Source organism: Solea senegalensis, linkage group LG6, assembly GCF_019176455.1.
Source record: "Solea senegalensis isolate Sse05_10M linkage group LG6, IFAPA_SoseM_1, whole genome shotgun sequence".
In the NCBI taxonomy this organism is placed as follows: Eukaryota; Metazoa; Chordata; class Actinopteri; order Pleuronectiformes; family Soleidae; genus Solea; species Solea senegalensis.
Window position 1 is genome coordinate 4,157,572 of NC_058026.1, and position 13,299 is coordinate 4,170,870.

Genomic DNA, 13,299 nt, shown 5'->3' on the forward strand with positions numbered 1-13,299 from the left:
GTGTTTTTTTTTTTTAAAAATACTCAATTAATTAAAAAGATATAATCAACATGAATTATTATGTTGTTGTTTTCTCACAGAAACAGACATATGTCTTGGAGTGAACAGGTGAGCTTTATAAAATATTCACTTGCATCGTCTATTTTGTATTATGCAATGGCAAAAAAATAAATAAATCTATTTTATTTTGAAATCACAGCACAGCGCTGCAGCTCCACCTCGACAGATGGAACGTGAGCGGAAAAATGTGTGACTTTGCGATCGAGGAGTTTGCTTGCGCCTCAGTAAGACAGCAGAAACACTTTAAGAACAACGACAGGTCCTAAAATGGTGGGTTGGTGTATTTTCTCACCTGCTGTCATCCTGCTCGTTCTTCTCACAGCTGTTGGCGTTAACAGCGCAGGATGTGGCTGAGATGCTGATGTGTAACAGGTCGTCCGACTCCAGCGGATCCATAGCTGCCTGGAAGCTGCTCCTCTCTAAAACCTCTCATGTGCTGGATGGAGCTTTGGATCTTCTTGCCAGCGAGGTAAAAACCACATATTTTCCCCATTTTATCCTCATTATCTGTAATAATAGTAATAGTAATGGCAATAATCAATATTAGTAGTTGGATGATGAAATGGAGAAAAATGGAGAAAAGCATTTTCACTGACATATTGGTACAAGTCAAGTCAATGTTTGCCAATATTCACCAACATAACACAACACATAACATTCTTCATAATAAACAATGTAGATAAACATCTTGGCTGTCACAAATGTTTTTTATTTCTTTTAATATACAGACTGTATGCCTTTTTCAACATGAATATTGTCTAATAAAAATAATATACAGTAGTAGTACAGTAATTAAATTGTATAATATCACGTCTATTATTATAAGACTTTGATGCATGTATAGCAAGTATCCATATACTGACATATCATATGTTATTAGTAATTATTGTAATGTAATTATTATTGGACTGTAATTAGTTACTGGTCTTTCTTGGATATAAGGCCCCCGTGTCTCAATGGGATAACCTGAATAAATAAAGGTTAAATAAAAAATATAATAATAGTAATTATTGTGACTGAAGGGTCCCTGCTAGATCAAGGGCTGGGGTGCCCCTGAGCAACGTACCCAATCCCCATTGCTCATTGTTAATTGGAAACTCTAAATTGACCCAAGCCACACTGCAACTCATTTTTTCTCAGTTTTGGTTTCTGTGACAAAGTTATTGCGAAAAGTTCTGAGTTGAAATGAAGTTATATGTTCTCTTGTAGACTTCGGACCCCAAAAATCCTGCTCTGCCAAAGATTCTGGGCGCGATACGGGAATTAAGACTGGACACCTTCAACGTCGTCAGCTTCAATGATCCTGTCTTCATCCAGCAGTGGTTCAACGGACGGCTTCTCCCGTTCCTGCCCGCCGTTTCCGCTGACTTCCTGTCATGTATCGCCACAAAGGCATTGAACTGCAGCACCTACCAACACATGTAAGCCTCTCGTCACCTTCTCTCACTTGTGAAGGCAAAGCATCTGTCACACGTGTGACCCTTTTTTAACTCATTTTTAATCTCAGTGTGCAGATTTTGAGTCACGCCCAGCCACACATGACCCTCGCCACGCAGATGTTTGTCTACACACACTTCATACATGTTTTCCTGACCAAGAATTTCACTGCTGGTAGGTGCTTCCTATAAAGTTGTGTTGTTGAGGTATGAAACCTCTGGTACAAAAATCTCTGAAGTGATTCACAAGACCATAATTATCTATACAAAATGTAATGCCAATTGCTTTGATTTTGATTTTTAATGTCATGTTCATTTAGACTTTTTTTCCATCAGTCTAAAAAGTAACTGATTATTTGATTTCTTTGGTTTAGACCCCGTCTGCAGTTTCAACACTAACAACTCTGGGGACTGGCTGCAGAAGAACTTCGGAGGTTTTTCTGTCCTTGTTTCCACCCACGACCTTCAGATGCTCCACCCCAAATTCTCAGCGGTATACTATTTTTCACCGTGTTGCTTATTTTCTGAATGTTCCTTTATTCACTGTATTGACAAGCTGTGTTGTCTGTGTACGTACAGATGGAGGCGCTGCCAGAGCTGACGGTCAGACAGCTCGCCGAGGTGTCTTCCACACCTGGCCAGCTCACCTCTTCTGCACAGGTTGACATGTTGATGAACCATGTCCCCAGCCATGAACTCTCCGCCTTCTTTGATGCATATTCACCTGCCATTATGGTGAGTGTGTGTCTCAGATAATAACTCATTAGGATGGAACTGAGTAAACCAATCAACAATGTCTGTTTAGGGCCCGCATAGCCACCGCTCTCCTCCTGAACTCAATCACAATTTCTCTGGTCTTGTCCACATTTAGCAGCGGATGATTTCATCCAGACCACAGCGCTCTGTGCTCCTCCTCCTGTCCATCCCTTATACATTAATCAGTCCACCCCCTTATATTTAAGTTTAAACCATTGCTTATCTGATTATCTTTGGTATAATGTATCGTAAGGTATTCATATACTACAACTGACCAGCAAGTATCTGCACACTCTCAATAAACTTGTCCTTCTGTCTTTTCTGCAGGGTAATGAACACTCGTTCCCCTCTGTGGTGAGATCAGCCATGCTTCAAGTTGTGTTTGACAGAGCAAACCTCTCAGATCCCTCTGTGAGTGACTCCACCGTGATACTGTGGCTCCACAACCGGCTTCGCCCCCTGCTCTTCGACCTGTCACCTGGCCATGTTGCACCATTTTTCAAAATACTGACGGGAAGGAACTGCAGTCTGGAGCAGCAGGGGTATGTAGTCATGTCGTCATGTAGTCATGAGGTGGTCACGAGGAGAGTGTCAATGGTTAATGAGGCTGTTTGCACACAGCAGCCATTTTGACAGGTCACAGTAGGAAAATCACAGGTGTAAATAATCAAATAGATTTGGCTGAGTTCCATTTAGCTTCCGGAGTTTCAGGGTTCATAGTGGTTCGCTATTGGTTTTTTGCTCCAGTTCAAATATTTCCCAGTGAAGCCAGTGACAACAAAGTTTGTTTTGTATTTGTGTGATTTATTTTGTTAAGGAGTATGAGTGAATTTTCACTTTACTTTACTGGACCCCACTAAATTTTGTTTTTCATTTGTTTTTCAGAGTGGATGAGCTAAATTCAACAATGTCATCTCTCAGTGGTGAGGCTAAGGAAGGAATCCACAACAACATCATTCAACAGCTCACAGGTAAACAATTCACACTGAAAGGATTTTTTTTTTACCCTATTCCTTTCATGATACACACTGCTGTGCTGTCAAGCGTCCCCACTCACCTGGGCTCTTATCCCTTTCTCCTAATAAAGGACCAGTTCCTCTTCGCTGTTATGGTGACAGCCACAACCAAAGTTTCTATGGTTTCCTGGAGCAAACATTCATGGGATTTCAGTTCCCCAACCTGACTACCTTCCTGTTACTCATGCCTCACGACCGAATGCCTCAGGTGTGTGTCAAGATATAAGAGAGGCATGTGACCAATCATTTAGAAAACAAGTATTTAAGAATGTGTTTTGTGGTTCTTCTAGCTGGTGAACTCCATGCCTCCGTCAGATCTTGGAGCTTTCCTCCGTCGCCCTGATGCCGTCGATGACGATGCTCAGCTCTGCGTTCTCTACAACAACTACAAGCAGACACCAGCCTTCCTCGAGACTGTATGTCCCACACACACAAAACCACAAAAACGTTCATACATATTGCTCTTTTTATTACCTCATTAATGTGTTTATCTTCTACAGGAGTCTCTCCCAGAGGCCGTGGGGCAGTCCACGCTGCCTTGCGTCTGGCCAATGGCTCTTGAGAGTTCGGAGAGTTCAGAAGTCAACGCTTGGTTTGACCAAAGTCTCCCTAACTACATGGGCTTCCTCACAAAAGATCTGATCAGCCCCAACGTCACTTACAACTCCAGCTGCCTGGCCTTCCAAAAGCTGTATGCATGCATGCCTGTTTTTGTTTTGTGTTTTTTTACGTCAATAACAGGAACAATATCATAAAAAAAACAAACTTATTTATTTTTCTAACTGTGTAACTCTTGCGTGTTCCCCTACAGGACATTTAACTGTTCTTTAGGGTCCCATCATATGTTATTATCTGTTTATGCTGTTGTCATATCTCTTGAATCCACTTAATCTTACCTATTTTTTCTTTTGTTCTCCTGTTCTCCTTTTGTTCTCCTCCTATTCTGTATTTTATATTTTAATATAAGATTTTTTAATTAAGATAATATAAGATATTTTAATTAAGATTTTAATACAAAGGAATTCAAGGGATAGTTGTCATAATACAATATCTATCTACCTGCCCCATCATCATGTAAAATCTGTTTTATTGTCTGTTTGTTGTTTCAGTGTTTCACTTCTTGGTGTATACAACTACACTTCTGTGGACTTCAAGAGGCCAGATGTGTTTGACAGCATCAGGACGTATCTCACCTCAGGTCAGAGAGATGCTTTTCAGAACAAGCCAGATAAGATAACGTAAATAGAGGCAGCAAAAAGATTAAATGTGCATAAATATAATGAAACGGTACAAGAAACGTTAACCCACAACCAGTGTTGTACACCACTGGTGCAATGTTGTCTCAAATAAAGTGACGTGGTGTGTTTAGTAGTACTTACTGAAAAAATAACATAATGACAATCAAACTATTGTCTGTCTGTTATCTTTATTATTATATCATTATCCCAATTTTGTCGCTATCTCCATCCTCGTAGGAAAAAAAGGATTGTGAGCAGTTTTCTTCTTCTTTCTTCTGCCTTCAATGTCCCTTCTGGGGCTCCATACCTTCTACATTTTTCAACTAATTTCAAAAATTCATACATGAAAACATTCAGATGACACATTATAATGTATTAGAAAAATGTATTGCAATGTATTTGTAGTATCGTATAGAATAGTCAATATGAGGTGTAAATAAGCAATTTTCATATTCAAAGTTCAAAGTGACATTATTCAGATTCTGTATATTCAGTTCGTTTAAATAAATCATTCATATTTTGTCATCATAGCAACGATACCAAGGTGTTACAACTCCGATGACCCAGAACTAAACTCGACAGCCTGGTTTGCCGAGTACATCGGCCCGTTCATGCCTTTCCTCACACTTGAGGATTTGCAGACATTTGGATCATCTGAGGTGCTGAATTTTTTTTTTTTCATTTCTGATGGTGGATTAATGCGTCATCTACAGACAAACTCATGCGCATTCACATTCTTCCCTCCTCTCTGCAGGTGATCCAGGTGTTCACAGTGAACCCTTTGAATATTGCCCTCCTCAACCACTCCACCTTATCTCTCAACCTCACCAACTACTACACCGAGCTGGTTTATCTGCAGGACAGCAACTTCAATCCCTTGTTGTGAGTCTAAAGGGGTGACACCCTGCGTATATAGCTGTATTTACTGTATTTTATGCCGAGCCATTTCCGTCCCCTCTCTCTTTCAGTCTGCCTCTGGTGTGCCGGTGTGTCGCTCCTGGACCGTCGTTCAGTCAGCTGAATGGTGAAGAGACTTTGATAATGTTGTACAATCTGACCACAGTCTGTACAGACCTGGATCCACAGGTAAAAAAATAAACAAAAAAGAAAACACAGTGCCTTCACATATCCTATGGCCTCTACAGTCTCAGGACTTCAAAGCAGCTTACCCATTCAAACTGTTATTAATCATTTTCTCCCTCCTCATTTATATAGCAAATTATCATGTTGCTCAATCAAATCACTGTCCTGATGTATGAAATTTGAATCCAGATGTCATAATAAATGTTAGATTGCTAGATGTGTGATCCCACAATAGTTATCACAGTGTTCTTTGCACTTTTTAGTGCGCATATGTTGATTTATTTGTATCCACTGCCACAGTATTAACACTGGTCACTGTGATAAGAGGTTTGATTCCCTCAGCTCTTTCTCCTGCCCCCCCCCGTCTGTCATACATACAGACACACACACACACGTGTATTTGTTTAGACAGATGGATGGATGAATTTTATTGATCCCAGACTGGGAAATTGTTCTGTTACAGCAGCATTAGTCATCAGGCATAGAACATCAGGATACACCTGTGTAGAATGAAATAATAGAATATACAATATTACAACTATGTATATATATATGAATCACACAGTCAGAACGGCTATCACTTACAGATCTGTATCGGACCTTTGTTCTCCAAAATGCTCCCCAAGACCCAACATGTTTTTTTACTTGAATTATAGATTTCTTCAGCACTGGCAGGTAACCTTGGTGACAGCATAGATGCCACAGCCATTACTGCCCTCGGCACAGAAAGCAGCGGTCTGTCCACAGGCCAGATCCACACAATAAAGCCCGATGATCTAGTGGATTCTCTGTCCATTCTCAGCACTGTGAACGGCTGGAACGAAGGTCAGGCCAGGGCCATTATTGCTTCTATCATGTCCTCTGGAAAATTTGAGGTAATTGTCTGTCTGTCTGTCTGTTACTGTATGTTTTACTGGAGCCTGATTTTGATTTGAAAGGCTCATGTCATGTTTGAGGGCAATGCAAGCCTCATCATCACATCCTCATCCTCCTCACACCAGATCACTAACTCTTCATCACTGCTGAAGCTGGGCTCCCTCATCGTGGGTGTCCCTGCCTCTATGTTTGGCAGCATCAATGGCGTGCAGCTTGTCAATGCAGCTGAAAACCCAACATTCCTGACGCACTTGATGTCAACTCCACGAATCATCCAGTTGATCTTTGTTAAGCAGGTATGTCTGTCACCTTTCTGCAGCAGGATTTCTGATTGACTGATCAGTGCACATCTGCATTTTTGTTTGACATAGAATAAATGAAAAATATAGCAGCAGCATACTTAGTGACTGATACTTTAGGGGCAGGGAAATTAAACATCCTGCTGATATCGGTCCAGAAGGAGCATTCTTGTACAAAGTACCTTAAAGGGATACTTGAGTATGTTACCAGAAAATGACCTTGGTAGAAGTAGAAGTTGAAGTCACGTTTTATCATATAACTTGAGTAAAAGTCTTAAAGTATATAACATTTACTGTGTTTAAGTATCAAAAGTAGTTTTCTGATATTAATTTATTGCGAGTGAATGGGTATGAAAGATGTGTGAATATGTGAATGGCAAAAGTATAGTGTAAAGCAGCTCATGAAGACTAGAAAAGCTCTATATAAATACAGACCATTACCAACTCTTCTTCTGATTTTATAGATAGTTTATAACAAAGATAGTTAAAGAAAATGTAGTTGAGTATAAGTAGAAGTTGCTAATAATATAAATAACAAAGTAACATTACATTACAACACTGAGTAGTAGTCTGGTTGCTGGTGACATCTCTGAACTTCAGTTTGCAAAATGTCTACACAGAATCTTATGGCTGACGTTGACCGGTTGGCTCCCAAATATAATGAAAAGTAATATGAAAAACGTGTGTGCTAATCAAATTTGGAGTTTCTCATCTTGTTCTGTCCTTTCTATTAAGAAACCCAGTCCTAGAAACGCTACCATTATCATTATCCCCGAATTATGTGGCATATCACTGTACATGAGTCCAGTTTGTGCAAAGGTAAAGAGTTTGATGAAGTGCCTCAACCGTCTCCTTTCAGATCATATCAGTGAACAGTAACAGCGAGGCCATGATGGTGAACGTCCCAGATGAAATGGCCACCGAGATCCCTCGAACTCAGGTTCTGACCTTCACCAGTACCAGCGTGATCAGAATGGTCAACAAGAAGAAATGGAAACATCAGCAGGTTGGAGGACGCAACAGTGAAATACACACTTTTGTACACCTGCTCTGTGTGTGTCATTACATATGTTGTATGTTTCCTAACAGGCTGAGCTGTTCTTCGATGTCTTAGCTGTGGAGGATGTGACCACAGAGTTGGGAGGTGCAAACAAGTGAGTCATTAAGAAGTTTCATCCCACAAATGTCACAAAAGTGTGGATTTTTACATTGATCACACAGTAACATACGGTGTGTGTGTGTGTAGCTTGTCATCCTCTGTATTACAAGGGTTCACCTGTACTGGAGTAAGGACCATTAAAAAGGTGCAGATCAAGAAACTGGTCAAAGCCTGTCGGAGGAAAGGCAAGAAGAAGGTCAAACTGACGGAGACACAGGTGAGAGACTGAGAGAAGTTGTGTGTGCGTGTGCGATAAGGACCATTTCCATATACACTTTTTCCACATCTCATAGCTTTAGATTATGACTGGGTTTAGACTTTTAGTTGAGAAAGGTTATTAGTAAGTTGCTGAAGAAAGCGGTTGCCCAAAAGGAGGTGTGTATCTTAAGTTGTACTGACTGAGACAGTGACATAGAAAATGTTTTGCCAAGTGAGAAATATTTTTTCACGAAGGAGAGACTCTGACTTTGTGTTTATTTCTCCAAAGCTGACGTGCATGTACAACCACATTAAAGGAGAGTCCGACGCCACCAGCTTCGACCAATATCCTAGTGATGTGCTTTTGTACTATGAGTGAGTTACTATTTATTTGTAAGGTAAAAAAAAAAATGTGTGCTGTAATTCATATTAGTTACTGTTTCTTTTGTTGTTGTTGTGTCTCCCTACAGTTACTCTCAGGTGCCTCAGAGCAGCTGCAGGTCTTATTTCGGACAAATATCAGATGCAGACTTCTCTGTCTTCTCCAACGACCTCAGCTACAAACGTACTAATCTGTTAAATAATGCCAAGAGCTGCCTGGTGAGTCCCATTAAAACCAGTTATACACCAAAACAACATTTTGTATTACATAGAAGCCAGTTTCCTGAGGGAGTTTAAAGTTACACTAAGCAACTTTAAACTTTAAAATAAAATTGTAAGTGAGTCTAGGCATTTTTTTACCTGTCAACCATTCAGTTAATCTCAAATGGTCAAAAATGTCTTGTTTTGTCCACAAACCAAACTAATTCAGCAACTAAATCAGAAGAGCAAAAAAAAGGTAATCAGAGAACCTTTTTATTGTCAAAAAACAACCTAAAATGATTAATTGATGATCAAATTTGTTATTTAGTCATTTGTAGTAATTTAACATATAAAATCAAAAATAATCTTAAATCCACAGATTTGAAACTGAAATGAGTCAAGGGACAATAAATCTGTGAATTCAGAACACCACATTTTAACTCAACTTTTAATTGCTAATTTAAGATTAGGGCTAAATTATACCCTAAGCACACATATTTATTGTTGACAGTTTGTCAATGGTGTAATGCTCTTCTCACTTTTATTTTCTCAGGGTGTAACAGACACCAGCTTGAGTGAGGATAATATACGGTTGCTGGGAAACATGTGCTGCTATGTGGACCCATCTTACATTGAGGATTCTGACCCGTATATCTTGGAAATCCTCAAGACCTGCTCAGACCTCACTGACACTCAAGCATCTGCGGCTCAGACTCTGCTGCTGAGCGGGAAAACTCCATACGGGTATGTCCACAGCAGCAATTTCAGCTTTTAAATCAGGAACCTTTGAGGTCCCGTCTGAACTTGTTTTTCATGAACCAGAGAACCATCAACGTGGGATAGACAGACTCTGGAGGACCTGGATATGTTACCGCTGTACATGACGTCAACGTTCTATGAGCAATTTGACAGGGTGAGCATCTCCTGATCTCTTTAGTGATGGACTGAGGTTGATGTTTGGGGGGGTTTGAGACTTCATGGTTTTGATTTATTCCTGTGAGCAGAAAACGAAGCGCAAATTTTTGAGGTATTTCCGGAGATTTCTCAAGAGAAGTGGTGTGGGCAGGAGGAAGAGGAGGAAGTTCAAGAGAGCAATACGACAATCGCTTAGAAAGAAGTCAAAGCGATCTATTGGTAAGTTTATTCTCTCTTGTCTCATTTACGCCCTAAATTTTTGTTCATTATGATTTTCCTATTTTAAAATGCCAGTGGGGAAGCTCTACTGCCCCCTGTGGATATATGAGTAATTACCAAAACAATCTGTCGTCTCTAACGCCTTTCCACTAGCATGACTCAACTCGCCTCGGCACGGCACAGTTACAGTATTTTGCTTTTCGACTAGCGATATTACCTGTACTTTTTTTAGTAGGCAGTTTCACGCAGCCGTGCAGTGATGACTCCCTCCAAGTTGTGGAGATACTATATTGTAATGGAAAACCAACTAAACCGTGTCGAGCCGTGCCGAGGAAAGGCCAATCCTTTATGCTATGGATACTTGTTCAAATGACAACGTGATGCTGAAAAAACAGAAAATACTCTCAAAAGATCACAAAGACTTAAAGTTATTACCGTACCTGTCCACTAGAAACAGAGCAACCATGGCATCACTTTTGCAGCCCTTTCTGGGCTTTCACTTGTCGACTGTTCTTTCAAAATCCGGGTAGATTTGAGCATAATCAGAAGGTGTGGGCATTTTGAAAAGTTACAAACTTTACTAACTGTTTTTGCCTCCTGTTTCAGCCGATGAGTGCACTGTGGGAAACATCACTCAGGTGACAATCAGCGATGAGACGTTCCCCTTCGATTACGACGAGGTGGCCCAGTTCAACTGCTGCCTCAGCGCCACGACGGTTAAAGACAACTTGGCTGCCATTGCTGAAAAGGTGGACGAGCAGGAATACCTCCAGATTGTACTCAGCAAGCTGCATGAGGTTAGTGACGGGAGCCGTTGTTGGTTGGCAGGTGCTCAATTTAATGGCAAAGCAAAACGGATAGTATAACAGATATAACAGATATAACAGATCTGGGCCAGACCTCTATGGATTATGGGTAATGATGCTAATACTGAGTATGTACACTAATAATGACACAAATAATATCTTGTCCTGTTCTTGTTTTATAATTTCACCATACAGTAACCGTTAAACTGATACAGTTTTACCAGTTAAACTGACACAGTTTTATCTGTTAAACTGATCAGTTTAGATTTTTAGATTGTCACATTCAACCTTTGATGGCAGCATAGAGGAATGGTGAGAAACCAGTTTTTTTTTTGTTTTTTTTTTTAAATGTTCTTTTTGTAAGAGAGAGACTAACCCCTGTGCATGGAAACTGAGAAGTGAAATGTTAGTTGATCAACAGGTTTGTTGATCACATCAATCTTCTCTAACATGAGAACATGAAAGTGTCTACATGATTGTTTTGTCCAGGCACTAGTACTTTTAATTTAAATAAGATTGTTCTCACAAAGGAACCAAAGAAAAAAGGCGAAAGAAAAATGTTCACTGATCAGCTAAAAAAACAACAACACAGATTTTCAAAATGAAAATGACAATTTTGTCTTAAACGGGGCCCACTTTGAAATCTGAAAATCCTCTGAGGTATCTTCAGGTATCTATTACATCGTTTATCACCACATGTTACATGATGTGATTTTTTGTATTAGTATTCTTACAGAAAACGTCTGACGTCTGCTCACTGATTGTCACATATTTATTATTTTTTTAGGCTTACGCTTCCACCGCTTCCATCCCAGAAGACCAGGTTCAGGTTTTAGGCCCAGTGTCGCGTGAGGCCGACATTGCTCAAATAAACAAATGGACGATCACTCAGATCGATACTCTCTCCGCTTTGATGGACTCGTCCGACGGGGAATGGGACCCGAGCATGGTGAGTAAACTGACAAACAAATCAACTGTGTTGTGCGTATTAGGGCTGCAGTGATGATGATTAAAACAAGCTTTCTGAATTTTCTGTTGTCCATTGTCCTCTATGTTATCAATTTATTATAAAAAATCCTCCATAATTAAATGTGATTATTGTCTGGTTTCTTTGCTCCAAATCATTAAAACTGATACATTTTGTAAGACATCTGAGAACATCATCATTTCGAGGTTTAGAAAACAGTGAGGAACGTTTTTCAACATTTTATGGACCAAACAAGTACTTGATTAATCATGCGTTTGTGGGGTACATGTGGGGTACTGCATATGCTTATGTGTTGTTCTCATGAATGTGTGTTTGTTCTCACCCAGGCTAAAGTCATCATCTCTAAGTATCTGAGTGTCGCAGGGAACGAACTCGGCAGCGTAGAGCTCAATGCCATCGGAGGAACCAACCTGTGCGCTCTGGACGTGGACGCTTTGAAGAATATCTCCCAACAAAGCCTCAAGTAAGACGTCAGAGCCATGGCACATGTGATTCTTACACCAGTATAAATCCAATCATCAATGTACAAAACCAGGTTACAACTGGAAGTGAACTGGATTTGGTCTCCCAGGAGTTGAAATCCTCAGAAAATGACAGTGCTTTTAATTTATTTAATGTATTTTTCCTCCATCAATTTTGTTTGTGAGCAGCATAATTGAAGAAAAAATGAATCCTTGCAACACTGAGGTTTTAAATGAGCAGCCGTGTTGATGGTTTGCACCATTTCTAGTAAATAATAATCTACATCTTTACTGCTGTGTTTCTCATCTCTCACTTTACAGGGAGGCCGACGCCCTCGATGTGTCCAACTGCACCACAGAGAAAAAGAGAGAGCTGTTTGCCATCGCCACAGAGGCGTTTTCAGAAACCAGCCGCTCCTCCGTAGCTGTCTCCGTATCCACCTACCAGCTCGCAAAATCTTACCTTGGTAGGCATGAACACACACACACACACACACACACACACACAGTCAAGTAACAGTACTGAAGATTGTTTGTTGACATTTCTTTTCTGTCCTGTAGGGGTGCAAATTTAAGCTACATACAGAGTTTGGCAAAATCCAATGTCAGCATGGACATGGTTACTTTTACCAGCCTGGATGAGAACGTTATACAGGTCAGTGTGTGTGTGTGTGTGTGTGTGTGTGTGTGTGTGTATTTGTTACGTCTTCAGGACCTTTACTGGCACAAAAAACAGGTCCTAATCAAGATTATTCTAGTTGACAAAAAGTAATGAAATAGTGAAAACACTGAAAAATGAAATAAAAACTAGAGCTAAAACTAACTAAAATCTAAACTTTATGACACAATTCTTGAATCTTGCACCTAGCAAATACTCCATATTACAAAAAACTCAAACTAATAAAAACTAGCAAACCCGCTCTAAAACCTAATTAAAAAAATTTAAAAAACTAAACTAAATAAAAACTAATGAAAAATCCCAAACTATTATAACCTTGGTCCTAATGAAGTGGGAGTGTGTTTAGTTTAGGTGATGGTCGAGGTTTGGGATAACACTTTGTTTAGTTTATCCAAATTAATGGATGTTAATGAGGGCCTTAAAAGAATAGCTGTGTGAGTGTGTTGTGAGGACATTTTAAAGGGCTTTTTCAGGATCAAGACCTGGTTTTAGGGTTAGGGATAGAATTGGGTTAGGGGTTAGGCATTT

General features: G+C 39.9%; 1 protein-coding gene across 6 annotated transcripts in view; it reads left to right on the forward strand.

Moving 5' to 3' along the window:
• The window catches only part of LOC122771076, a 35,279-nt gene that overhangs the window by 17,925 nt on the left and 4,055 nt on the right, over positions 1-13,299 (forward strand). For 5 of the 6 annotated variants that reach the window (XR_006360581.1, XM_044028402.1, XM_044028404.1 and 2 more), the window contains 31 exons: positions 81-108; positions 200-284; positions 383-529; positions 1,270-1,481; positions 1,568-1,671; positions 1,871-1,989; positions 2,076-2,231; positions 2,580-2,794; positions 3,138-3,223; positions 3,340-3,476; positions 3,559-3,684; positions 3,769-3,959; positions 4,378-4,466; positions 5,038-5,165; positions 5,261-5,388; positions 5,475-5,592; positions 6,246-6,464; positions 6,591-6,761; positions 7,624-7,770; positions 7,854-7,918; positions 8,011-8,140; positions 8,411-8,496; positions 8,592-8,721; positions 9,257-9,447; positions 9,526-9,616; positions 9,708-9,837; positions 10,444-10,634; positions 11,431-11,592; positions 11,958-12,094; positions 12,414-12,559; positions 12,653-12,747. Coding sequence is in view for 5 of the 6 variants with exons in the window: in XM_044028402.1 (XP_043884337.1) it covers positions 81-108; positions 200-284; positions 383-529; positions 1,270-1,481; positions 1,568-1,671; positions 1,871-1,989; positions 2,076-2,231; positions 2,580-2,794; positions 3,138-3,223; positions 3,340-3,476; positions 3,559-3,684; positions 3,769-3,959; positions 4,378-4,466; positions 5,038-5,165; positions 5,261-5,388; positions 5,475-5,592; positions 6,246-6,464; positions 6,591-6,761; positions 7,624-7,770; positions 7,854-7,918; positions 8,011-8,140; positions 8,411-8,496; positions 8,592-8,721; positions 9,257-9,447; positions 9,526-9,616; positions 9,708-9,837; positions 10,444-10,634; positions 11,431-11,592; positions 11,958-12,094; positions 12,414-12,559; positions 12,653-12,747 (4,160 nt within the window). In the remaining variant the exon portion in view is untranslated. Of the gene's footprint in view, positions 1-80; positions 109-199; positions 285-382; positions 530-1,269; positions 1,482-1,567; positions 1,672-1,870; positions 1,990-2,075; positions 2,232-2,579; positions 2,795-3,137; positions 3,224-3,339; positions 3,477-3,558; positions 3,685-3,768; positions 3,960-4,377; positions 4,467-5,037; positions 5,166-5,260; positions 5,389-5,474; positions 5,593-6,245; positions 6,465-6,590; positions 6,762-7,623; positions 7,771-7,853; positions 7,919-8,010; positions 8,141-8,410; positions 8,497-8,591; positions 8,722-9,256; positions 9,448-9,525; positions 9,617-9,707; positions 9,838-10,443; positions 10,635-11,430; positions 11,593-11,957; positions 12,095-12,413; positions 12,561-12,652; positions 12,748-13,299 lie in introns of all 6 variants that reach the window. The other variant, XM_044028401.1, reaches the window with a different exon arrangement.